The 24,710-nt window shown below is 38.5% G+C and overlaps 1 protein-coding gene across 2 annotated transcripts in view; it reads right to left on the bottom strand.

Annotated features, from left to right (window-relative positions):
* The window catches only part of exoc3l4 (exocyst complex component 3-like 4), a 28,977-nt gene extending 4,864 nt beyond the window's left edge, over nucleotides 1–24,113 (bottom strand). Inside the window, exons 1-13 of one of the 2 annotated variants that reach the window (XM_026152874.2) lie at nucleotides 23,717–24,113; nucleotides 22,629–22,914; nucleotides 19,812–19,922; nucleotides 18,873–19,097; nucleotides 15,919–16,531; nucleotides 13,597–13,714; nucleotides 11,654–11,779; nucleotides 11,320–11,420; nucleotides 9,953–10,045; nucleotides 7,547–7,670; nucleotides 4,879–5,001; nucleotides 4,057–4,209; nucleotides 3,344–3,465 (exon numbers count right to left, since the gene is read on the bottom strand). In XM_026152874.2, coding sequence (XP_026008659.2) covers nucleotides 3,344–3,465; nucleotides 4,057–4,209; nucleotides 4,879–5,001; nucleotides 7,547–7,670; nucleotides 9,953–10,045; nucleotides 11,320–11,420; nucleotides 11,654–11,779; nucleotides 13,597–13,714; nucleotides 15,919–16,531; nucleotides 18,873–19,097; nucleotides 19,812–19,922; nucleotides 22,629–22,893 — 2,174 coding nt within the window. In that variant the 5' untranslated portion in view covers nucleotides 22,894–22,914; nucleotides 23,717–24,113. Of the gene's footprint in view, nucleotides 1–3,343; nucleotides 3,466–4,056; nucleotides 4,210–4,878; nucleotides 5,002–7,546; nucleotides 7,671–9,952; nucleotides 10,046–11,319; nucleotides 11,421–11,653; nucleotides 11,780–13,596; nucleotides 13,715–15,918; nucleotides 16,532–18,872; nucleotides 19,098–19,811; nucleotides 19,923–21,711; nucleotides 22,601–22,628; nucleotides 22,915–23,716 lie in introns of those variants that run through there. The other variant, XM_080294061.1, reaches the window with a different exon arrangement.
* Between the last annotated feature and the right edge of the window lie 597 nt (nucleotides 24,114–24,710).

Genomic DNA, 24,710 nt, shown 5'->3' on the forward strand with positions numbered 1-24,710 from the left:
AGCGTGCCTCAGCTATACAGGGTCAACAGGCTGCACTCTGTGCTTCCAGCTTGCTTTTTTGTTACAGAGGCTGCAATTAGCTCTCATTAACAAAAACATCCGTCTCCTGCGCACAAGTTTATGTGGTTTTCAGCTTTCTGTTATGTTGTGAGAGGAATACGCAATTTTCTTTTAGAAACTAAAACGGTTGCAGTTTGCAGCCTGTGTGAGAGGCAGACAGACAGATGTTGATCTATCTTGTTAGATAGTTCTTCTTGCCATGTTTTGTGAAGTTTTACCTAAGATAAGCTGTGTATTGCACAATAACAGGGCACAGGCATCAAATGATAGGAATGCTGGAACATCTGGATTTTGCCTGCAGTGAGCAGTTAAGAGGTTTATTTACAGCAGCAATCTGGTGGGAACTGAGGAAACAAAACTCTAAAATGCCTTTAAACAGAGAGTGAAGCAGACCTAAGAACCATCAGATCATTTACAGCAGAGCATTTTTAATCGTGAATGACCGTAACTCCTTGTGCATTCCAGAAGACTCAACTTCAGGGGTATTATCACCACAGGCATCCACAAATGGGTCACTCAGATTATGATTCCTGAACAGTTGACAGCTGGGCAGTAGAACAAAAAAACTCCACAGGCTCTTCTCATTAGTCACCAAACATTTTAAGCTTTCACTGTGAAGGATAAAACCATTTCCTAGAACCCTGAAAGGTAAAAGCTGAGTTTTGTGGCCATGGCCAAAATACACCAAAGTAAAACTTTCACAGCATCTCAAAATGTCCTTTTTAAAGTCCTCTCAGATCATGTTTTCTCACAGGTGGAGAAAATCTGAGATAATCTCCAAGAGCATATCTCTAGCTGAACAAGATCATAATTAATTTTGGACATTTATATAATGTACAACACTATTTAGCCACCCTTAATCTCTTTATATATCGCTTCAACAGAGCTAGACTTTCTTGTAACTTTTTAAAAGTGTCTTGAGCAAAAGTCCTCCAGGGTGTTTCTTTCTTTCTTCGGGTTTTTTTCCACTTGTTTTCAGTCGAGTTCATGACCATTTTCTGAAAAACCATTTTATTTGTTTTGCTGCTTTCACTGACCTATGCATCAGCTGACTATAAAAAATGCTCCTTACTCAAGGAATGGAGGTGCATTGTGTCTACACATAACACATAACTTCGCAAAGAACCTATTTTAAATATAATGTTCAGGCACTTTGTTACAACAAACCATGACCAGTCTGCCTGTTTTGCAACATCCAAAGAAGAGCTTTGAATGTCATTCAGGAACTGTTCACTGAAATGTCCACTGGACTTATCCCCCATCCACTGGACAGCAGTAAGATGAGCTAATCTGTTTTTCTGTCCCCAATGAGCTCATGCATTTGTTTTCACGTGTATAACACTGATTCAGGAACACACTTTCAGGCATCATTTCATCACTTGCTGATATCTGTCAAAAGACTGGAACAACTACTGTCTTTTCTACCGTTCATGTTTGCTGAGTGGAGTGTGTTGTCGCATCATAAAAAAGCTGTCAGATCTAAATTTAGTGCAAACAATATCCAAATTTCTGCAAAGAAAAAGAAACTGAGTAATCACCACGACTTGTGGATTTCATCTTTGTTACCAACATGTCCTTTTGTTTATTTTGATCACCTCACATGTCTGCAGTTTGTCCCACTCATGTTCATAACTCATAAAGTGAGAGCAAAGGTCATTATCATGTGATGGCTGTTAAAAATACCATTCACCGTTTTATCGGCTTCCTTTCAAGAAAATCACATCTCAGATGTCGTGCTTGGACGAGATATATCCCTGATGCTAAATGTCAGAGGGGTTTATATGAATCTCACAGACAGCTAATTAAACATTGCTCTTCTGCTTTGGGTCAGTCATTGAAATTCGCTTCACTTCCTCATTCTCCTGATGATAGTCAAAGTCCACTTAGGTTTACTTGACAGCTGATAATGGGGGATTCCTATTCAGCTACAATCTGCCCACTTCTGTTTTACACCAATATAAAATAAAGAATTCCTTTATGTGCTTCAACAACCACAAAGGGGAAGGTCTGACACTTTTGTTGTGTCTTCATTTTGGATTTTTTTTTCTTTCTGCTTTTCTTCGCATGTCACAACCACAAATTTCTGACGCAGACATGCTGTTGTTTTATAGTTTACTCCATACATGTTTCACTTTTATAAAACAATTTCAATAGAAACCTGGTAGATGGGAAACCCCTAAAGCCTACATACAGCGTGATCTTAGCTTGTCCTGAACTACAGTGCAAAATTTTTATTATTTTTTTTACCAAAAATAAATAAATACATAAATAAATATGACATCCCAGAGTGGCTTACACTTTGTCCTGTGATGTGTTCATGGACAGATGTAAATAAAGTTGTAGTGCGGCTAACATCTAGCTAGCTCTAAGGAGTTTTATACAGTTTAGTGAAGGCTAAACAGGCTCTGTGGTGTTCATGGTCAATGTTAGGTTACATCCCAGGTGTCTTCGAGGGCCAGTGTCCTGAAACGTTTCTATGTGTCCCTGCTGCAACACATGTGAATGAAATTAGTAGGTCATTAGTAAGACTATAGAACTCGACTGCATGCTGAGGTGCTGACGTGCAGTTTATCCATTTGACTCATGCTACAGCAGCTCATGAATGAATGAACATGGTGCAACAAAAAGTACTTTTAGAAGTACATTTTTCCAAACACTTTACTTCACTTTTATTTACTTGAGTAGGATTGGGGGTTGCCACCACCATCAAAGAAGCAGCACAGGTCAGCTGATCACAGCCTGTACACAAAGAAAAATGTACCGGCACTCACAAAATAAGCTATTATGTAACTTATTACTGAGCAATTCTTTTGCCCTTGCAAAGCACTCAATTTTAGGATTTCCTCTTCCACCAAATCCTACTTTAACGCCTCTCTAACAGCTAAATATTAATCCAAGACAAACAGCGATGTCCTTTTGTTTCTGTTGATTTGTACAATATTAACAAAGCTCAGTAAAGGAAAATTTTAATTACGCTCAACTGCAACAAGCACTGGAGCCAAATTTTGGTAAATGTCAGAGCAGAAAACACTGCTCTCTATATTCAGATATAACCGTTGGCATAAAACAGGGTTATTTTGTAGAAACCTGGCCTAAATTGTACACACCAAATCTGTAAAAGGCTAGAAACCAGTCCAGCCTAAGCGTTCCTTATCTGTCACCTAGTGGATTATGGGAAAACCCTAATCTGCCTGCATCCTAAAGACTAAGAGAGGGTAGAACGGGATTTTTTCCTGGTTTATTTTTAGTGAATCGTCATGTTGCATTTGGCAGAAATGCTTACCTGAAGTCTGGGTAATTCTCTATTACAGGCTGCAGATGGTTCTTGATGTCTGATGTGTTTTTCTGTCCAATGATGTTGCTCAAGTCGTCTCCTACATGGTAGAGCCACTCATTATTCGACTTCTGTAAAAGACAAAAAATATCAAAACATTAAAACTGATGGAGTTGCTGCTGACCTTGAACATCCTTTGAATTTTGAATAAAACACATGACTACACAAATAAAGGGGCTGCACAGCAGAGGATTTCCTGTTATGCTGCTCATTGAGAGGAATGTGACCAGCCATCAAAGGCAAATACGCCACTTAAACATACACTTATACTGCTTTTAACATGAACGAAGGATCTGTGGACCAAAGATCAGGTCAGTATTTTGTATTTTGAAGCAAAAGAGGATGCATATTATGTGAAATGAAAATAAAGGACCATTTAGACATCATTCTTTGTTTTTACATTCATCAGGTCCCGAATAGCAAAGAGAAATTACAAATGCATGCCATGAAAGAGTTCAGGTCTTAGGAGGTTAAAAGTGTTTAGATTACTTGGCTAAAAATAATTAGAAACGTTCCACCTGTTCATTAAACCTGTTTAAAATTCAAAGTAGTTTGAAGGTTTACTGAATCATGACATGTACTTAAAAATACCTACAGCAATTAATTTGTATTTTACTTTTTATTTGCTTTTAGTGTTGATAGGGAAGTGATGACTTAATTACCATGTCCTCAAATAGATCACTGAGTTTATTCCACTGATAACGGATCTTGGTCGCGGCCTTCTCGTGTTTCCGATTTTTGCACGAGTAGTTACTCTTCATCAGCTGACCGATGTATTCTATCACCACATGGTAGTGCAGTTTGCTTGCAAACGCCTGTCTCCAGGGTAACAGAGTCACAAACACACATACACACACACAGAAAGAGGGAGTTAGGTGGCGGCATAACAGGATGGACGCAAAAAACGGGAAATGTTCGTTTGGAGGTGATAATGCATCGTGACCACCAGGGTTCAATTCATCTGAACTGACACCTTTTAATCTACCTATTCATTCTTTCCTGTTAGGATTCATGACACTCACAGTTTTTTTTTCTGCTCTTGCAGCATCCGGAGAAAAACAATGGGACAGCAAAATGTATTAACTGGAACTTCCGAGACAATCGATCTAAAATAAACAGGACTTCCCGATTTCATAGTAAGCATTAAAAAAACGTCTAAGTACAATAGATATTAGATGATATTCTGCATCTTTTGTTCCTATTTAAATCACTTAACACCCTACAAATAAAACCATAATTACCATAAAAACTTCTGTTGAAGGTAATTCCCTTCATGGTAACTGTCTAATCAGACTGGGACAAATGCCAGAAAATCCTTAGCCTTAGCAAGGGACTTGACTTTGGCAGGCAACCTGTCTTTATTCCAAGCCGCGGCCTTTCCTGTACTGTAAGTAAAAACATTTGGCTGTTAAGTTTTATAAAGTAGTTGGTCAACTCTGGACTGCCCCTGTTGACTTTTTTCCAGGCCATCTCCTCCTTCTCACCTTGGCTTGTGGTGGCATCATGAGACTGCAGTGCTGGGAAAGCAGCTTTGTCCGGCTGTAGAGTTGATCAAAGTCTTCATCGTTGGTGAGCCATTTCCTTGTCATCATTCTCCTTAAGTAAGACTGGAAAAACAACAAATAACACAGCCATTAATCACACAATGCCTTTGAGGGTTTACTCACGACAGATTATAAAAAGTCACATTTCAAGTTAACACCTGATTATTCTACTAAATAGGCTAAAAGTAAAAAAACAAACAAACCTCAAACCTCATATTAAAAGGAATATATTGAATGAGAAGCAGTTAATGGAACTACCTCCTCTCAAAGCCTACTTATATGCGTATTTATCTTCATCACAAAATCTAAAGTAATGTGCAATCTAAGGAGCTTGGAAAGAAAAGCGTCTGGACTTCTTTAAGTTGCTTGAAGATGTTTCACCTCTCATCCGAGAAGCTTCTTCTGTTCTAGGGTCAAATGGTGGAGAGTCCCAGATTTAAGCCCTGTGGGAGTGTCCCCCCAAGAGGATGATGGACCCCGTAATGATCCACTAACTAATAACACGAGCCAAGGTGTGGCTCATGTGTAGGTCACAATCAGCCAAGGTTTCGGGTGAGCTCATTGTGAAACCTAACCCCAGCATACCATGTGATTTTCTGAGGGCAGATGGAATCCTCAAAGGACAACGGCCACTCTTTCAAGGATGCCAATGCTCATATTTTGGAAAAAGAGGACAGATGGTTTGAAAGACGAGTAAAAGAGGCCATTTATGTCCACTGTGAGCGACCATCTGGGACTCTCCACCATTTGACCCTAGAACTGAAGAAGCTTCTCGGACGAGAGGTGAAACGTCTTCAAGCAACTTAAACGAGTCCAGATGCTTTTCTTTCCAAGCTCCTTAGACTACGATGACCTGGATGACTGAGAACCTTCACAGACAAAGTAATGTGCAAAAGTCCAAAATTTTGTTTTGAAGGAGCCAGACTAGTATTAAGTATTATTTCTCCACGCTTTCAGAAAGTCTTTTTCTTTGGCCATTATCTGTGTTTTCCCTCATTTTCAGTCCAGTCCTCGAGCCTCTTAACACTGACCTATGAATCATTCAAGCATAAAAAAGAAACCTAACTCAAGGAATGAACCATAGTTGTGGCTACACGTAACAAACAACTTAGAAATGAACACAAAAAGGCAACTGTCTGCACTTTAGTTTTAGTTAAAAAATACCAAAGATAAGTCAACATCTTAAAGAGCATTCACGTATTGTTCAAGAAGTCTGTAAAACTATTCCTGAAGACTTTTTAAAGGCTAACAGTGAGAGTGAGAGTTCAGGCTGTGTTGAAAATAACAGCAATCATACCAGATATTGACTTCCAAGCTGATTAGAATGGTACAACTGTAGAACTGAACAGCATGTAAGCCAAACATCTGGATTTAGCTTATATCATACTTCCTTGTATCTTTGAATGTTTCAAGAAAGTTACTTCTCACTTTAAAGACATAACATCTGGAGAAAGATTTTAGGAAAGTACTCTTACGCTTACTTAGGGGGTCATTCTGCATGAGTTTGTGTCTTTGAATATACTAAAACTTTCCACAATACCAAACGTTTTTGGTCTAAACACTCATAGCATCTAGTATAGTTGTGAATAATAAGTATGCAGTTGGTTAGATTTGGTAGGAGATGTTTGATTCATGCATGGTGTCAGCAAACGCAGCATGAACATTCACCCCTTTCTTAGGGGTTAATCAGAGGCCGGTTATAAGAAGCAGCTGTGGCCTCCTCCTGGTCCCTGGCAATGTGCACTCATTCCTGTTATTCACAGGCTGTCTTTAAGTATTATAGATTGGATTCATTTCCCCTGGCAATTGTTTAAGCTGTGTGACTGTTAAAGGGTGGTTCTTTCTGTTGTTCCAGGACTACACACTGCTGCTGTCTTCCTTTAGCCTTGTTGTTGCTTTGTTGCTGTCGTGTTAGCTGGTATTGAACCTTGTTCTTTTAACTAATGTTTGTTAATAAAGTGTCTTAATTAATGGTTCGGCATTGCCAGCCCTGCTGCTTAAGTTGCTGTTTTCTTTTCTGCAGGTGTATATTTGTAGTTTTGTCTAAACTTTGTTCTATGAAATTGATTTGCCACGCCTCTGCTCGTTAGTAATGAGCCTGTGTGCCCACAACGTTTGCACTGGTTACTGTAATCTCTCCTGGGGTGTAACTCCCTCCCCAGGTGGTGCTGTCTGCACCATTTAGTTACCGGATTTCCTCCTTCTTGCAGCCACAGATACACTTTGCTAAATAACTAGCATTTAGCAAAGTGTGAACTAGCTGATAAGTTACCATCTTCATCCTTTTGTCCAAATATTGGTGCAACTTGGCGTGTTGTCTGCTGCTCTGTTTGGCCCTTTTTTTTTTCTTCTTCTGTGAATTTTCCCTAAGTGCTCTTGGCTATTACTGCAAGAAAGGAGGAATCCCCTTTTTGTGAGCTATTCTACTAAGTCCTGATGTACTTAATAGAGGAGATTCTGGGCTTTTTGTTGATATCTCATGTGTTTGGGTGGCCTGTTTTACTGTAGCTCCAAAGAGGAAGGAAATAACAAAAAAAGTTAAATGGGAAGATTCCCTTTTCCTCAGTTTTATATCCTGTACAACATATGATTCACTAGATTGCCGTACCTTGACATCTTCTTTAAACTGATCCTCCAGGTCTCGCATAAGCTTGTCAATCAAACTATCTACCGCTTTTTGAAAGCCGTTCACCCCATCTTTACAGGTTTCTTTGTACTCCTCCATGTGTTTCCTGCAGGAGAAAACAACAACAAATAAAAAAACTTGATCATCATGAGGTTGCATGGTGATAATATTGCCACATTTTCAATCAGAACTGCACTGGTGAGTCTGGTGAAGCACATCTCATTTGCTTACATTAATTTTAAGTAATTACTTGAGTATGTTGCATGTTTATTTCTGTCTTATACTACCTACAAGTTACACGTGTTTTCAAAATTACAGTTTTTTAATCAATTTTTCCAGACTTTTTGTTTTTTAATGAAGCACTTTGGGGCAAACCGTGAGATATATTTCTCTTCACACTTCACATCTCAATTCATTTAAATAACTCGCATGTTTTTACAGGGTAGGGTTGGTGTAATTTTATTTATATTTTGTTTTTTATTCTTCCCATTCCCTGTTTAATACTCTGCAAGAGTTGGTGTGTCCTGAGAGGGTTATCTACAGAGTTGCTACCCCCTCAGCTTCCTAACAGATGTACCTGTAAGTGTGAACATCCCAGGTGACGTCATTCTTTGGATTTACAAGATTTCCAGAAAACTATGACCTCGATTTCGACCTCAGTGAGATTTAAACTCATCTGATGGATCTAAGGCATCAGCACGGTGACGACAATCATGGTTACAATGATGATAATAATGTGAAAGCCCAGGGAGCCATTGTGTGATCAGGCTTTGGTTCTACCATCTGTGTTATTTAGGGGTTTTTTTTGCCATTCATCCTAACCACCTCTTTTTACAGACTCTATATATCACCAGGATCTGAATTCTCAGACTGAATTCTCTGCAGAATGAGGACACCTCTGCCAATATGACGTTTGCTTTTATTTCAGTAACATGTTGAATGTGGTCCTATCAGGTCTTTTTATCACTGCTATTCACTGTTGTTTTAGCCTGTTTAGGCATTTTGATTAAGCCATCTCCTAAACTTCCTGCAGAAAACTCAATACAGTGGAGCTGAATTATTATTTTTGTTTGTTTTTTTAATTAACTTTATCAAAGGCAGACACGGTGTGTCTTTTCCCTTAATGTGTCTCCAGTTCCCTGCATATTTCTAGACTTCCTTGTGTTTTCCCTGGCACTACAGGCAGGAAAAGTGTGTGTACTGAATCAAGCTTTCAAACAGGAATACTGAAGGGCTTTCCTAGTTTAAACATAACAAAAGGTCTGATGAGATTTCCCAGACAGACTTTAGCACTACATCTATTTCTCTTCCCAGTCCTTCCATGTACATATATGGAAAGAAACAGGCGGTGACAGGAGAAACATGAACACAGCAGGATCAGTAACAAAAGAGATAGCAGTAATTAAATCAAGCAAAGCCCAGCTAACCAAAATGATAGCAAAAACTTAAACTAAGCATGAAAATACTCCCTGAACAGATAGCCAATCTGTCCAGGGTATACCCCACATCGTGCCCTATGGAAGCTAGGATAGGCTCTAGGTTTAACCTGCAGCTACGCCTGCAGCTATAAATATAAAGTGTTAGAACCTTGATTAAATATCCCTGCAGAAACTGAGCTAACCAGCACAGCGAGTGACAGAAGCAGCTGGTGTGCCCGCAGTACTTTCTCTTTCTCCCGATTATACCACAGCAGCGTTTCACATTCAGAGCCCTGCTTCTCTGAAATCACGTGGATCTCTTTTTGTTCTGGCATATAAAAGCCTCTGCTGTCCCATCCAAAGAACTCCCACACTTGTGAGACTCAGCAGTCGTGGCACACAACAGAATTACTGTCCCGGCAGATATATGTCAGAGCTGAATATCTGCGAGATGACTCATCCAAGCAAAAGACAACCATGAACTTCCGCTCAAGTCTGCACATTCGATTTTTTTGATTCATTTCAAAAAACTTGAATAAAGAGAATGACAGAATAGATTCTCTGTTATAAACATTAAACTGCTTTGTTACAATGAACAATACACATATTGTTTTCAGAGGATGGGTAATACATATTCAGAACCTACTGGCAGTCATGTTCGTCACACTTTTGGTTTTCTTGAGATAAATTGTAATGCTTTTTCTGACTTTAGGTAATATACCTTTCATTCTCTTTGATTTTGCATGCTTTTTTTTTTAATCAAAAAATCGGGACTAAATAGCACCCTGGTGCATTTTTTTTAATTAAAATTGCTCATAAATCCATCCTGTCTCTAAATCCACACGAGATGAATGAGCTGACAGATTTATTGGGGGGAAAAATGTGGCGTGAACCCTCTAGATAACCGTGTCACGACATGCTAAATCTGGCAGGGCATTCGTGGATGTTTTCAGGAAGTCACGTGACTTACTTTAAAGAAGTAAAGCTGTTAATGTATGTAATGCGATACTCTGTCCACAAAGGCTGGTGAGAGGTGCAATGCTGGCTGAACGCTTTTTCAAACCTGCAGAGGAAAGAAGAAGCTTCAGTCAAAAGATGAGGCGGACAGAGTTAAACAAGCCAGATAAATAACAGGGGTTTAAAAATAATAACATTTTGTGACATTTTGTTGTAAAGCAAAGTTACAGACTTTATAGGAAACAGAAACCCTCCAAGGGGGATGGAAAGATAACAGGAAAAAGTGATGTTTAAAATAATGAATGCATAAGAAGTGTTGTTAAAATGTGCAAAAGTGCAAAGAAAGGTTATTTATTAATCATAAATACACTAGGGGGATTTGCAGAAAGGCTGAAAAGTCATAGCTGCACGATGCAGAAAGTTTTCCATCAGCTTCGCAGCTCCAAGTAAATAAAAGGTCTTTTCTGTTTCAGCATGACAGCGCTTGTGTTTTGTGTGGGAGTCTTGTTATTTCCTTTTCACTGATTAATTCGGGTGTATAATCCTTTATTTTGATTATGTTTTGTTTCTTTTCTGTTATATTTTGGGTAGAATGTCTGCAGGGGAAGATGGAGGAGGGAGATTGCTTATACACACTGTGTGGGATGGGGACAAACACATGATCCTCAGAGGATTGTCTGACCAATCGAGGGGAATATTCTTGTATTGCTTAACATAACATAACATAACATAACATAACATAACATTACTGTCTGATCACTGCAAAAAGGTCAGCGTCCTGATTTTTCATTTGTTTGCTTTTTTAGGTGGATGCTTTCCTCTTCCTCATCTCAGTTCTTTATCACAAGTTATTTTAATCCAGTTGTTTTTGCTGTTCTCTTGTTGTGGCCATAATACCTTTGATCCCACCCTCGCCATGTGTACAGTGGGGGAAATAAATGGTTGATCCCTCGCTGAATTTGGAACTTTGTTCACTTCCAAAGAAAGGAAGAGTTTTGAATTTTCATGGTACTTTTCATTTTAATGAGAAGAGTCAGAAAAGCGACCAAAGTGATTGAAAATGCCACCACTGATCAAAAACATGGATTTAAACAACATCTGCACTACATGTCATGGTAATCAGACAGAAAACCATCTATATACTTGTGACTCACTTTAATGCCTGTGCTCAGTCACAAGAAATAATCCTCAGATTACAACACACCATCATAAGAAATTGTAATCTGGAGTTTATTTCGAAGCCACTAAGATAAGAGTAAAATCAGCTTGCTTCCAGGAGGGTGGAGTGAAATTTTTCCACTGAGATTCCTGTGGTAACGTGGCCTGTTAAATGTCTATGACAGATGGATAGATAGATGTGCTGTCTCTGTGTTGCCATACCCATTTGGGAACTGTTTCAACTCCTTGAGGCAGGAAGAAACCACTTTCTTTTCCAGCTGAGCATCAAGTTTGATGGAGTTTAAAACAAACGATTTCACGCTCTGTTGAGGAAAAAAACAGAGCTGGTACACAGTGTAAGGAAACAGAAGTTATGTGCTGCCACCCTATGGTGAAAACACTACATTGCAACTTGGAGGATTAAAAAAGAAGATCTGTTGGCAGAGAAATCTTCACTAATTTAAATAAATAAATGTGAGATTTTATCTGTATCTGATGGGTTTGATGTGTTTAGCATGTACCCATTATGTGCATTATGTGATATTTCAATAAGTACCGTTAGGATGTCAATGGGAAATGAAGAAATGGGGAAGTTGTCCTCCTTTTTAGGAGCTTTGCCATCCTTCCACACCTCTTCATTTTCAAGTTCAATGACTCTGCCCTGTATCATTCTCAGTTCCTCCTGCAGGAAGAGCCAAGCAGAGTGGAAGTCAGCATTAAAGTGCAAGCAAAACAGCTGTTTCAGCAACTCGTGGCAACATCTCTTCTGAGAACTATATCAGAAATGAAACCATTAGTCAAACATTTGCTGGGTGTAACCACTCAAAACTGATGCTTTGAGTATTTTCTTTTCTTCTATGCAAGTACAGTGAATATCTTTGTGTTTTTCACTAGTAAAAAAACAACAACTGTTAAATACAATAAGCAAGGAATATGTTTTTTCAGTAACATAAAAATCAATCAAGAAAATAACAAGCACTGGTAAAAAACCGTACACTGATAATGTGCTCAGTTATCTGTGATCTTGTTTTATTACCATGTCAATGGGTTTGACGCACTTTGAGAAAATAAATCAAAGGCTTTCGTTGTACTATTTTGTATACTCATGTTTTGGTTATGTGACTAAGTTGTGATCGAGGCAACTTGGTTAATGATTTTAAACAATCTGTTGAAGAAACTGCCTGATTCCTACCAAGGTTTTATTGTTTTATGTGTCTTTAACTGGAAGTTTAACAGTACTGTGCATCAGACTGTGAACTGAAAACTTGCAACTACATCACAGATGATTGACATCTTCACTGTGTAGATGGGTTAATTATCAGAGGATATGCTTTCTCCAATACTCCTGAAACAGAGCTGCAGACTGAGGTCTTTATTCTCTGGGAGGTTGTTACCATGAGTGTTAGTGACCTCTGTCACATTAAAAAGTCACCTGACCTGATGTTATTCTGAAGGCAAGATTGTAGCTGGTTCAACATCAGTGTGCTCAAACTGTAAATGTGTTTTATGGCATGAATGTTAAAGCAATAAAACCAAACAAACCTCTGGCCTGTAGTGACTGACATCATGTAACCAAGTTAATCACTAAACTTCTAATCTGATTGAATGTTGGAGGTTTACTGCAACTTATCCCACCATTACTGAGAGGCTATCTGGCATGTAGACAGATTGATAGTACTCTGTTACATTTCTTCAAAACAATCTCTCTTTAAATATTTAGACTTTTAATGCATATTCCCCCAAATTATTCAATTTTAGAAGAAAACAACAGCAGAAAATACCTAGCGACAGACACCTTTTGTTCCTTCACATATGCAAGCCATTTAGCAAAAACTGCATTTCTATAAATAACCACTTGATGGCCACTTAGCTCCTGTGACATCACACACTGGTTTGTGAGTGTGATGGATTTTATGTGGGGGTTTTTTCAGTGTACTATCTTGCTGAATGTATATGCTAGCACTAATTAGGTATCTATATCTACATAATTGATAATTTGGTATCTGAGTCTGTGTGTACGGGCTCACTATGCTAACCCAGCTAGCTAGCATTTGTTTTCAGCCTAACCTCTCTTTCCATGGTTTCCATTCATCCACCAATCCATCCATCTATCCACACTTCCACCCTAACCCTTCAGAAGTTCTACCCAGGTCATAAAAGCCAAGACAGCTAAAGCAAACACAAATGGTAATCCACAAACCAATGAATCAATTATACATAATTGATTCATGTCAAGTCAGCTCAGTTTAGGTCATGAAAGTCACAAAACCAGTTAGCAGATCTTTTAACGTGACATTATTCTTAAAGTGAGGCATAATAAAGACATATAATAATGAAGTGTGTGCTTCATAATATCTCAATGGTCTTTTAATTCAACTCATTCTCATAATTACACAAAGAATAACAATATGAAAGACTAAAATTTCATCTATGGATGAAATTCCAACAAGAAACACATTTAAAAGTCTGTGTGTTGTGAGTTCAGTGTGAGCGCCTCACCTGCATTCTCCTGCAGTACTTCTCTTTCACTTGTTTCAGGAAGTTCTCCTCAAGCTGCAGATCAGTGCTTTCATCTTGGATGTCTGGCTGCAGAGACAGACTTCCCATGATCCTCTCACTGTTGGAGTGAAACAAGATGCAGTTCACAACATTTTGTGGTACTAAGATCGGCCAAAATACATTTTCCTACCTGTGATGTTGAAAATAAAACGTTTAAAAAAATCTAACATAAAATCCAATTAAATACATTCAGTAGTCCTTTGCACACTGCAATGCAATATTGAATGAATGTATTTGCTTTATGAAAACCATGTTACATTATGGTCTGTGTGCGATATGCTTTATGAAGAGGATCCTATTTTACATAATCTGTGAAAAATGTGGTCGTGACCTGATTTTATTTTTCCCATTTTGGCCTCGAGAGTGTTGTGCTTCTTTTTTTATCAGATCAGCTGTTTATTTTTGGTCTCCCAAATGTTGTTCTGAGCACAGGTTTATTTTATGTTTCCCATGCCCTGATTCAACAAATAATGTCAGCACTGCCTACCTCACTCACGCTCGCAGTCCTGCTTTTGTGTTGGGTATTATTAAAACGGCTGTCTGCACCATGTGTGAACACATTTTTATGTGGACAGTGAAGATGTGGTTTTAGGTGCCTTCCCCCTGTAAATCTGAGATGATAAAAAAGCTGCAGGAGGACATGCAGACATACTTTTCCCTTTTATAATGTTTGCATAACACATCACGCCTTCAAAGAATCCGACTGAGGAGTTTATTGCATATCATCTGTCTCTGTTTGCTGTATGCAATCATTACAAAGGCTATCTGAATTCAATTTAAATCACAAAATACATTTTCTGTATTCTATGTATATTCCAAAAAACACCTGAATTCACTTATTCTCTTCACCATACTAACGTAATGATGGGAGATTCATAAAAAACTATAAAGAATAGCCTAAATCACAGCAGCAGAGGCAGAGTTACTGAAATATGGAGACTTGTAGAGCTGAGCTTTTCTGACCTTCACTGCCCAACAAACACCCACAGCTTTCAGATGCAACACCACAAGTTTTTCACAGTTTTCTAGGTTTCAAACCTGAGGAAACACAATGCTGGTGATTTTTTTTTACTGGCTGCAATCATCAAATAAAAAAGCATTTTAATATGTAACATATTTTTAAAAAAAGCTCTTTTCATTTGTGGTAGGATGGGTTGTGCACTTACTGGATATGTCACGGTCCTGGGTCGATGCCCCAGTGTTTTGTGTATTTTGAATTGTCATGTCATGCCATGAACTCCCAGTTTAGGTCAGTCGTCCTAGTTTGAGTTTTAATTTTATTTGTAGTGCTCGTGTATTGTGTTTTTCAGTTTGTTTTGCAAATAAAAACTGCTGCCTTTAAGTTAAAAATACCACCTGAGAGTCCTGCGTTTGGGTCCAATCACTGCCTGCCACACAGAGAACCATGACAGGAAATGTGCCCATCATCTGACCACTTTTAATGCTTGTCCTTTTTCGACAACAGATCTAGAGCTTTATTGAAACAATGACTTTAAGGTTTTTTTTTAAATTTAATAATAAAAAGAAAACATAGTTTTAAATAAATCTATATAGCATTATTATCACTTTGGCCTATCAATTGGCCTTAAAGGAGAGGTCAGAGGTCAAATGTGACATGATATTTAAAATCTTTATACATTATTTTCAATATGTTGACAATACATATACATGTGAGATATACATGAGAAATTTTAAGGCTCTTTGTCAATTTTCCACCAATAAATCATTAACTTGACTTTGAAAGTGGATGTATGCCAAATTTTAATGGATCGCTAACATGATCACAGTAAGTAAGTAAGTACAGTAAGAATGACACACAAATGCTACCAAAATAAAATCTTCTTGGCAGAGTACGGTCTGTCAACAGTGCAATGTGTGACTGGCTAAAATGATGCATAACGATTGTTTATAGGGTACTCAATTTTGTAGCTGCTTTCAACAAACTATGTTTGCAAGGCTAATGACAAATGTCATGTTGGACAAAGACGACTGAACGCTTTTGAAGCTGTACAGCATCAGAGTTAGAAATTACATTACAAAACTACATTACAATAAGTAACTGCATGCCAGTTTTTGTGATCACACCACAATAAATAGAAAATACTGTTTAACATCATTCTAAAAAGTGAAATATAATGCACAAGAGTTCATTTCAATTTTGTCTCCATCTGTTTATGTACTGTTTTGGCTGAATAGGAAATTCCTTTGAGAGGTGTCCTTGAGGAAAAACAACAGCCCTATTTGAACAATCTACCCACTCACCTCTTGTACTTGTTGATGATCCAGTCCAGCAGACCATAGAAATCCTTCAGCTCCGTCACCTGCTGCTCCAGCTTCTTCAGGTGCTGTGCAACGACTCTGTTATAACCTCTCACATAAGTGCTGAAGACTTTAAAACTGGGTGGGTAGGACCACCGCAGTTCCTGCTTCACATTCTCTAAGTCCTCCACAATGACTTTACCCAACAGACCCAAGTGAACAGCTAACCAGGCGGAGTTCTGCTCTACTCTGTCCAAGTGAACACTCTGCACCTTCACCTGCACACCCGCACTAACCGATTCCCTCCAAGCGTCCATCCAGCTGTCTTTCAGGCCTCCTGGTTCTCTTAATCTCTTCTCTTCCTCCTGGATGACGCGGGCCATTTGGAGCAGCAGCTTCTTGTTTTTGTCGGAGAGAGGGTCGCACACTATGTCGCTGACCTTTTTCCTCATTGTTCCATAGAGAAGGTTGAGGTCTTTTTCCCTTGTGGCCAGCTCCATAGCTGAGCCATCGGAGCACGACTCTGGCTGCTGGTGAAACTCCTGCCGCAGGGCGAGCAGGTTCAGGTGAGCCTCCTCCAGCTCCCCCGTCTCTATCAGTTTGTTGATCTCCATCACTGTGAGCAAGCAGAAGTAATCGTATCACCAAGGGCTTAACAGAGCTCCTGTAATCAGTTATGTCTCATTATGAAACCACAATGGTAGAAATCAGAGTGTAGTGCTGCTCCAGTCAACATAAACGCAGCAAAAAAAGCCAGACTTCAGTAGACTTATTGCAGCTCATTCAGAAACAGTAAATCCAGAACAATTCATCACATCATCGTTACACTGGCTTGATGCTGCTTGATGTCAAAGAATTTAATTTTAGATTTACGGTATAATCCTTGTAAAATAGGATTACTGCTCATTTTTACTGGATATCATAGTTAAACAGCAAAAGTTAATAAAGTAAAAGTTCAGAAACATCAAAGATCTTTAATTTTACCCTGTAATGAAACCTACCTGCAGCTTTTGTGGAGATGGTGAGTTGGAATTGGTCTCCTGCTATAGGCTAGCAAAGAAGGCTGTTGCAAATTGCAATTTCAGCTGCTGGTACAGTATCCTGGCACACTTGCATACCAATGAAATTAAATAATGTTGAAATATCTGAATTAATTTTAAATGTCTAAAGTCTTTTTTCTTAAAGTGGAGGCAATGTGTTTTAGAATAAGTAATAATTTTTATTTTAAATTTAGATAATTAATATAAGTGTTTTGTTTATATACTGAAGTAATTTTTAGGTAGTAGTCAGTTATGCTATATAGTAAGCTATGTTTACTAACTAAATATGCCATTACCATAGCTATGCTGTGCTTTGGAGGTAATCCTTGATTCTACACGTTTGATGTGAAAAATTATGACTTTGAAGGTTCTTCGTGAGATTAATGGGTTTTAAGGTTACTGAGAAATTATAAAGAAATGTCTGTGAAGGTTCTCAGTCATCCAGGTCATTGTAGTCTAAGGAGCTTGGAAAGAAAAGCGTCGGGACTTTTTTAAGTTGCTTGAAGACGTTCCACCTCTCATCTGATAAGCTTCTTCAGTTTAAGGGTCAAATGGTGGAGAGTCCCAGATTTAAGCCCTATGGGAGTGTCCCCAAAGAGGGACATGGACCCCTATTGATCCTCTACTTTCACACCTTGGCTTGTGTGATTAAGTAGAGGATCAATAGGGGGTCCATGTCCCTTTCACTTCATTTTGCCACTCTCTTTTATATTTCTCTTTTTTTCTTTGTCTCTTGTGCCCCTTGCTTCATTTTTCTCTCTTTCCGTTACTTCTTTTCTCTTTGTTTCTTTAAATTACATCTCTATCTCCCTGTTACCCTATCACCTTGCCTTTTGTGGATGTGCTTAAGGCTCTTCGCCCTTATGTTGCTTTAATTTGTGTTATTTCGCTGCTCTGTTTTGATTTTTATATGACTCTGCTCTTGTTGTAGAAGCCTGATAGACTTTGTTTCAACACATTCTGCTTTCTCCAGACAATCTTTTGTGAGTGATTTTATTTTTTAATTGGATCTAAAAAGCTGAATCTTCAAGTGACACGCAGGACAAGGTTCATCATTTTGGTTTCTGGCAGCAGACACATCTCTGTATTTGTCCTGCTAGACCTCAGTGAAGGGTTCAATACTCTCGACCATAACATTTTACTACAGAATGCCATAGGTATTAAAGATACTGCACTGCAGTCGACTGAATCATGTCTAATAGACTCCAGTTTGTTTATGCAGTCTTCTTCACAAAGGCTAATTATGGAGTTCCACAGGGTTCTGTGCTGGGACTCAATCTGTTATACATCATTCCCAGGCAGTATTGTTATAATATCATTTTCACTCCTATGCAGATGATACCTAACTGTATCTATCCATGAAATCAGATAACACATACCAGATAGTTAAACTGCAGGAGGTTATTAAAGTCATAAAGACAGGTAAAAGAGACCATCCTGGTTTTCAGGGAAGCAAGGAAGTTGATGTTGCTGGTGTTACAGCATTATAATAGTTAACGAGCTTGTCAATCATTTTCATAGAGTCCCTAAATAAGAAAGAGATTATAATTCTCTTAAATCCATCAACTTATTCTTAAGAGTAGAAGATGCCACCATCACTGTTTTTTAACAGCTAAACCAGTGTCCCATTTATGAGACTGGATTTGAAACTGTGTCTACAGATAAACTGACCCTCTGTTATTTACATGACAAAGGAAGCTCTTATCATTGGCTCTGTCTGTTGCGAAAACAAACAGTAAAGAGACAGATCCAGACTACAGCGTGGCATGTATACACAGAAAACATGTTAGGGGACATTCGAGACACGGTGCTATTCTGCCTTTTCACTTGTAGGTGGAAAAATTGTTACAGTCAAAAATGTGCTATATGAAGTCCCAGTCAATTTAAACCAACGTGAACATGTAGTGGAGACTGTACCTGACAGTGGTGTGAGGGGGATACTTGGCAGTACGTAGCAATCTTCGATCTCTTCTCTAAGAACCTCCTCCTCCTCTTTCTCCTCCATGTCTTCCTCCACTGAGGCCTCAGAGATGGACTTAGTGGAGACTTTATCAGTATCCTTCTTAGTAACCATTTTCAGACTCCGACGAATGGATGCTCCTCTTTTCATAAAAGAATTACTGAATTTGGAAGTACCAGGATCTAAAAAAGAAAAGTTTGATGATTTCAGGGTGTTTTGTTATCCTCCCTTTTCTACAGGCATAGTTTTAAACTCAGCAGCAAAAAGCCGTAAGTTTATATGCTCCACTATAATGGCAATTTGTAAATGTGCAGATTTTAGGCACTTTGATTTGCTCTTTCACATAGACATATATTATTACCTTTGTACGGACTATAAGACTCATTTTTGGGAAACAGAGCAGTGTGTTTACACCTTACAGTAAAGACTCATATTTACATGTCTAAAGTATAAGGCGCTTACCAGTTCAACTTAGAAGGGTCTGGGTGAAAACCTAGGGGAACTTTGAGCAACAGATAAATTCTAAAGATAACTATTGCTTCACTCACCTCACATGACATCAAGTTGCTGTTTTCCATTGAGGAAAACTTGTATATCTGGTATTCTACTTGGCATAGCTGTCCTTCAATCAAGTATTCTTTGTTTGTACTTTTCTGTTTTATTCCTTGTTCTTTGTATTAGTATTTTTGCACCAACATATATGTTAATGTTACACTTGTAAAAAGAAATAGCAGCTTTACCTGAATACATTACTTCCAACTATAGAACGCTGATCTTTCTAGAGTAGATTATTAGTAGTAAATTTGTAAATACTAAAAAAATATAGGTAGAAGTTTAATATTTTAATATTGCCAGTATGTAGCAACATTGATCTAGTATTAAAGTTAACATTTTACCTGTCTTTGATGGTGTCAGTGGTTTGGATATGCGAAAAGAAGCATCTGCCTCATCATCTTCTTTTTTCTGGTTGTTCTTCAGAGGGGTGGCCGGAGAGCCGGCGCTCAGACCTGACAGAAAGGCAAGAAGAGCACATCAGTAGCAGCAGAAGTTTCTCATAAACTGACTCTGGAGTCCTTAGTTTAATAAAACAAAGAAATTTCTCTTTGTGGTGTCACAGGGATATAAACTAAAGGTTATATCCATTTATGTGGGTGTTTGTATGTGCATGGCTTTGGCAATGCTATTATGCAATCTGAAGAATGCAAAAAACTGTAAGCTGTGTTAGAAATAAAAGTTCAGAGTGCTAGTGCCTAAAAAGCTGCCTCCTAATGAGTTTCATCATTAGGAGACAGCCTGACCTGATTTCTGATGAGATAATGATTTACAAATAATCACATAACTTGTGCCAAATGTTTTGGGATGGTTGTTCTGTTGCATGACCCGACTTCAGCCAAGTTTTAACTGTTGGGCAGATGGGCTCAGATTACACAGAAGTTCAATGACTGCAAGGTGCCCGGATCATGTGGCTGCAAAACAAGCCCAAATCATAACCCCTCATTCACAAGTGAGAGTTGGTATGAGGTGATTGCACTGACTTGCTGTGTGTGGTTTTTTTTCCAAATGTGGTCTTGTGCATTGTGACAAAACATCTTTTTTGCAGTTTCTCTGAGAATTGCACGGTCAGACCTTGGGGTGAATTTGCACACACACCTGGACGCTCCAGGACTACACGCCCCCCTGCGAAAACTCTCTTATCTACACAAATAATCTCTTTGAATGTTTAATCAGTTAATTAATGTTAATTCTTCTCCTTCTAAAATGAAGCTTGGACAAACTGCACATCAGCAGCAGCTTTAAAACAAGCTTTTAGTTCACTTTAAAAATAGATGAAAAGGAGGCTTGATGCTCCTCTGAACTCCTGACCTTTGCTAACAGTGAAACATGACAACATGGATCTAAATGAGGCCCGATTCTGCCTCGTCAACAGAAAATTTCTAAGAGGGTGCCATGAAAAGAGAGGCAACTCCTTTCCTGTGAAGCAATGAATTGCTTTTGTCAAATTTCCCAAATTATCTACATTCAAACAGCTTTCCTACTAATTAGTTGATTTGATGGCCAGGACAGGACTTTATTTCTAAAGTCTCACATGTACAAACGGTCAGAAATCACCACAGTGAAGTAAAATTAGACGTTTATTCACAGGGAAAATCACAAGCAAATTCCACGTGTTGCAGGATGAAATTATTATTAAAATGTCAGACCTGAGGGGAAGGATAACTGTAACCATGGCTCAAATTGAGGTAACTTGGAGCTGTGGACAGACCTGTACAGACCTGTAGAGTGGTTTCTTCCACCCTCTTGCACAGACTGAAAAGTTCAGCAGTAACAAATGGGAGTGGGCAATAGCTAAATATGTTTTATCCACAAATCCAGAAAATAACTGAAAACGTGGGATTTTGCTCATTTTATTAAGAATTTATATTTGTATTATTATTATTGTCAGGAAAGGGAGCAGTGTGTTGACATCTTACAGCAAAGCCTCATGTTTCTAAAGTGTGACCTGTTTAAAGTGTCCTCAGGCTAAAGTCAGGAGAACTTTGAGCAAAGCATGAACTCCAAAGGTAATTATTGCCTCACTCACAACACATGACATCAGCATGCTGTTTTCCATTTCTGAAAGCTGGTGTTGTTTGTATTCTACTGAGCATAGCTGCGCTTTAATCAATTATTCTTTGATTGTACTCTTCTGGAGGTACACTATAGTGTAGTATATTCATCGTTGAATCATGATGTTTTTGGTTTATATGCTAAATGACATTTCATACACATCTAATCAGATAAAAGTAATTTATCTACCTGATACTGAGCCAGACTTTCTTAAAGTGCATCCAGGAAGCATTCACAGTGCTTCACTTGTTCCACATCTTGCCATGTTACAGCCTGATTACAATGGACTCATTCATTTTTCAACTCAAAATTCTACACACAATGCCGCCAATGCAGTAAATGAACATCTAGAAAGAAAACACTATCAGTCATGTACTATGTATGTTGACAAAGAACAGAAAAAAGGCCACCAACATCCAGAGAAGAGCTCTGAATATCAAGAAACCTGGAGAACTCTTCCTGAAGGCTACTTAAAGAAATTACAAAACAAACTTTGGCTAAGAGTTCAGGCCAAGCTGGAGAGTAAAAGGTGGCCATGCCATAACAAATACTGATTTTCATGCTCATTAGAATTGATATAAAATATAAATACAAATACTAGCCTCACATACCACATTTTCATATTTTTTGCACAAATTCCAATAAATCTCTGGAGCAATTTTCCACTTTCCTTGGAAAATATAGACTTTTGCACAGTAATGCATGGTCCTGCTGTCCTTCTTTGAGCAAGGAAACATTTTGTTTGACATTTGCTAAGATACTTTGATCAAACGGATATATTTGCGTTTTGGCCCTTTCTGCCCTTTTCCCAGACAACTGCTCCTTCCACCTTTGCATACTCTCTTTAAAATAGCACCCACATCTGAGGGGAATGACTTCACACGATCTTTCTCCTGGGCGCTCATGGGAAAAAATGTAAACAAGCATTAATTAATAAGAGCTAGGACATAACATTATTTATGTTTTGTGAGAGGACCTTTTTAAGAGAGATAGCGAGGTGTAAATTATCTGTAAGATCCTCTTGGCTCTTCTTTTGACCTTGAGATTCCACCTGTCTGCAAAACCTGCTTCACAGCAGATTTTATTACAGCCATGAGGGTACTCACTGGGTGACGGAGGTGGTGGTGAAGCCGCAGAATCTGACTCATTTGTAGGTGTATCTGATTTGAACGTGACCTTTGATCCCTTGACAGATGACAGAGGACTCTTCTGTGTTGCATGCTGGATGCTCTTTCTAAACGATCGCAGCCTGCCCAACTTTGTGCCGCCATCGGTCGACAACTTCTCATCGCTCTTGATGGACCCGTTGCTCTTGAAGGACGCTCTGTCCTCGCTGGGGTTCTCGGTAGACTTTTCCATCATTTGCGACATCTCATTTCATTTACTACCCAACTGCGAGTGAAAATGTAAAAGAAAAGTTGTAAGGACAAAATATCTCTCTGTGCCGTGCCTTTGCTCTACAAGTGAGCATGTGTGTGAGTGTTTAATCATTGTGACTGCTGAGAAAATAAATGGGTGGAGGAATTTTGTTGACTAATAACACATGAGCCAGCAGTTTTCATAAGCACCCAAAAGACACTGCAGATTAAAATTAAAACTGCTGTATCTGCAGGTACAGGCTGAACTAAAGAAATTCCCCTGTCTCTCTCTGGCTGTTTTTAAAAAACAACAACAACAACAAAAAACTAAAACCAAGGAGAGGAGTTCAATATTAAAGAAGTCAGTCAATGAACAAAAAATGGTCAGTGACTGTTTTGACAGATGCTACATGTTTGATGTAGCTCTGGACCAATGTACAAAAAATGACATCCAAAAATGTCATTTGGATATTTGCAGAGTCATGAGATAAAGAAAAAAAAACTAAAAACAATAACTTTTTATTCAAGACATTATAATAATAATAATTCTAACTATGTGTTACATGATCATGACTTGACATGTCTTCATAATTTACTAGAAATGACTGCAGCGACTAAAATTCTATAACTTCTGATGTGGATTAAGAAGCAGAGGTCAAACCTCCAACAACTCTTTTACTATATGTGCATATAGATGCCAAAAATATGCTACTTGCTGAATGCATTCACAGTATATATATATATAGTGATTTTATTTTATTACATTATATTATTTTATATAATAAAGGTTTGCTACTAACAATGACCGAATGAGGGGGAAAGAAAAGTCAACTTACCTCTGGCCGATTCCTCGGTTAATAAAACTTCCGCTGTTTTTGTGCTTCACTCTTTATAGCTTATTCGGTGCTTTCGCTTTCTTAAATTTGCATTGCTGGCATGAAGGCAGACAGGAAATCTTTACCGTCAGCTGTGTCTCTGTAGGAGAAAGTTTTTTAAAAAGCCGGCGGTAAAAGCAGAAGGTGAAGCAGGCGAACTAGCTTCTCTGGGCACAAGGACAAGCCAGAGATCACCTTCCAGTGAGCAGGTTTACGGACTGAAAAAACACACACACAGAGACCTCTTGTTAATGATTAAACGGACATTTAGTCAGCGGGAGTGTCGGTCGCAGCACAAGCTGAAACCACTGACCGACATTTTTTTTTACTTTTCCCAACACCCTGATCAGTTTACAGGAAGATTTCCCCCGAACACACACAAAAATCCTACAGCCGCGTTGCCCCCATCAGCTCATGTTTCAAGGTTAAGAGTTTAAACCTTGCAGTGGTGCAACAAGCGCTCATTCTGTACGTAAGAGCGCAGCAACGAAAAAGACTCAGAATTTAAATTGTAGGGGAGACCGGGGATAGTTGTAACGTGGGTCAGTTGTAACACTTCCAATTTCTCCAATCAGGGCTAAGTTTCAAATGATGTGACTCATCCTGTGCATGCCCAACTCAGTTCTGCTATCACATGTGAAAAATCAGCACATTTTGTCAAACACAGACAATTTAACACGAAAAAAAGTAATTTGTGTGCCAAAAAGTAAGTTTTTCTACTTTATTTCAATTTCTAATAGCATTATCTGCTTTGCAGTTAAACTCATCAAACTTAAATTATGTTATTTGTATGTCTATGGGGATATATTCTGTGTAGGTCTTTAGAGCTAGTGTTTTAGCCGTTGGCTGTAATGTTAGCTAGTTCATGGCTATAGGAGTCTGGGTCAGTTGTAACAATAATGCAGATGTTACAACTTACCACACTATTACTTTAACTTATATTAAACAAGTTGGG

The sequence above is a fragment of the Astatotilapia calliptera genome, chromosome 19 (genome assembly GCF_964374335.1).
Source record: "Astatotilapia calliptera chromosome 19, fAstCal68.1, whole genome shotgun sequence".
Taxonomy (NCBI): Eukaryota; Metazoa; Chordata; class Actinopteri; order Cichliformes; family Cichlidae; genus Astatotilapia; species Astatotilapia calliptera.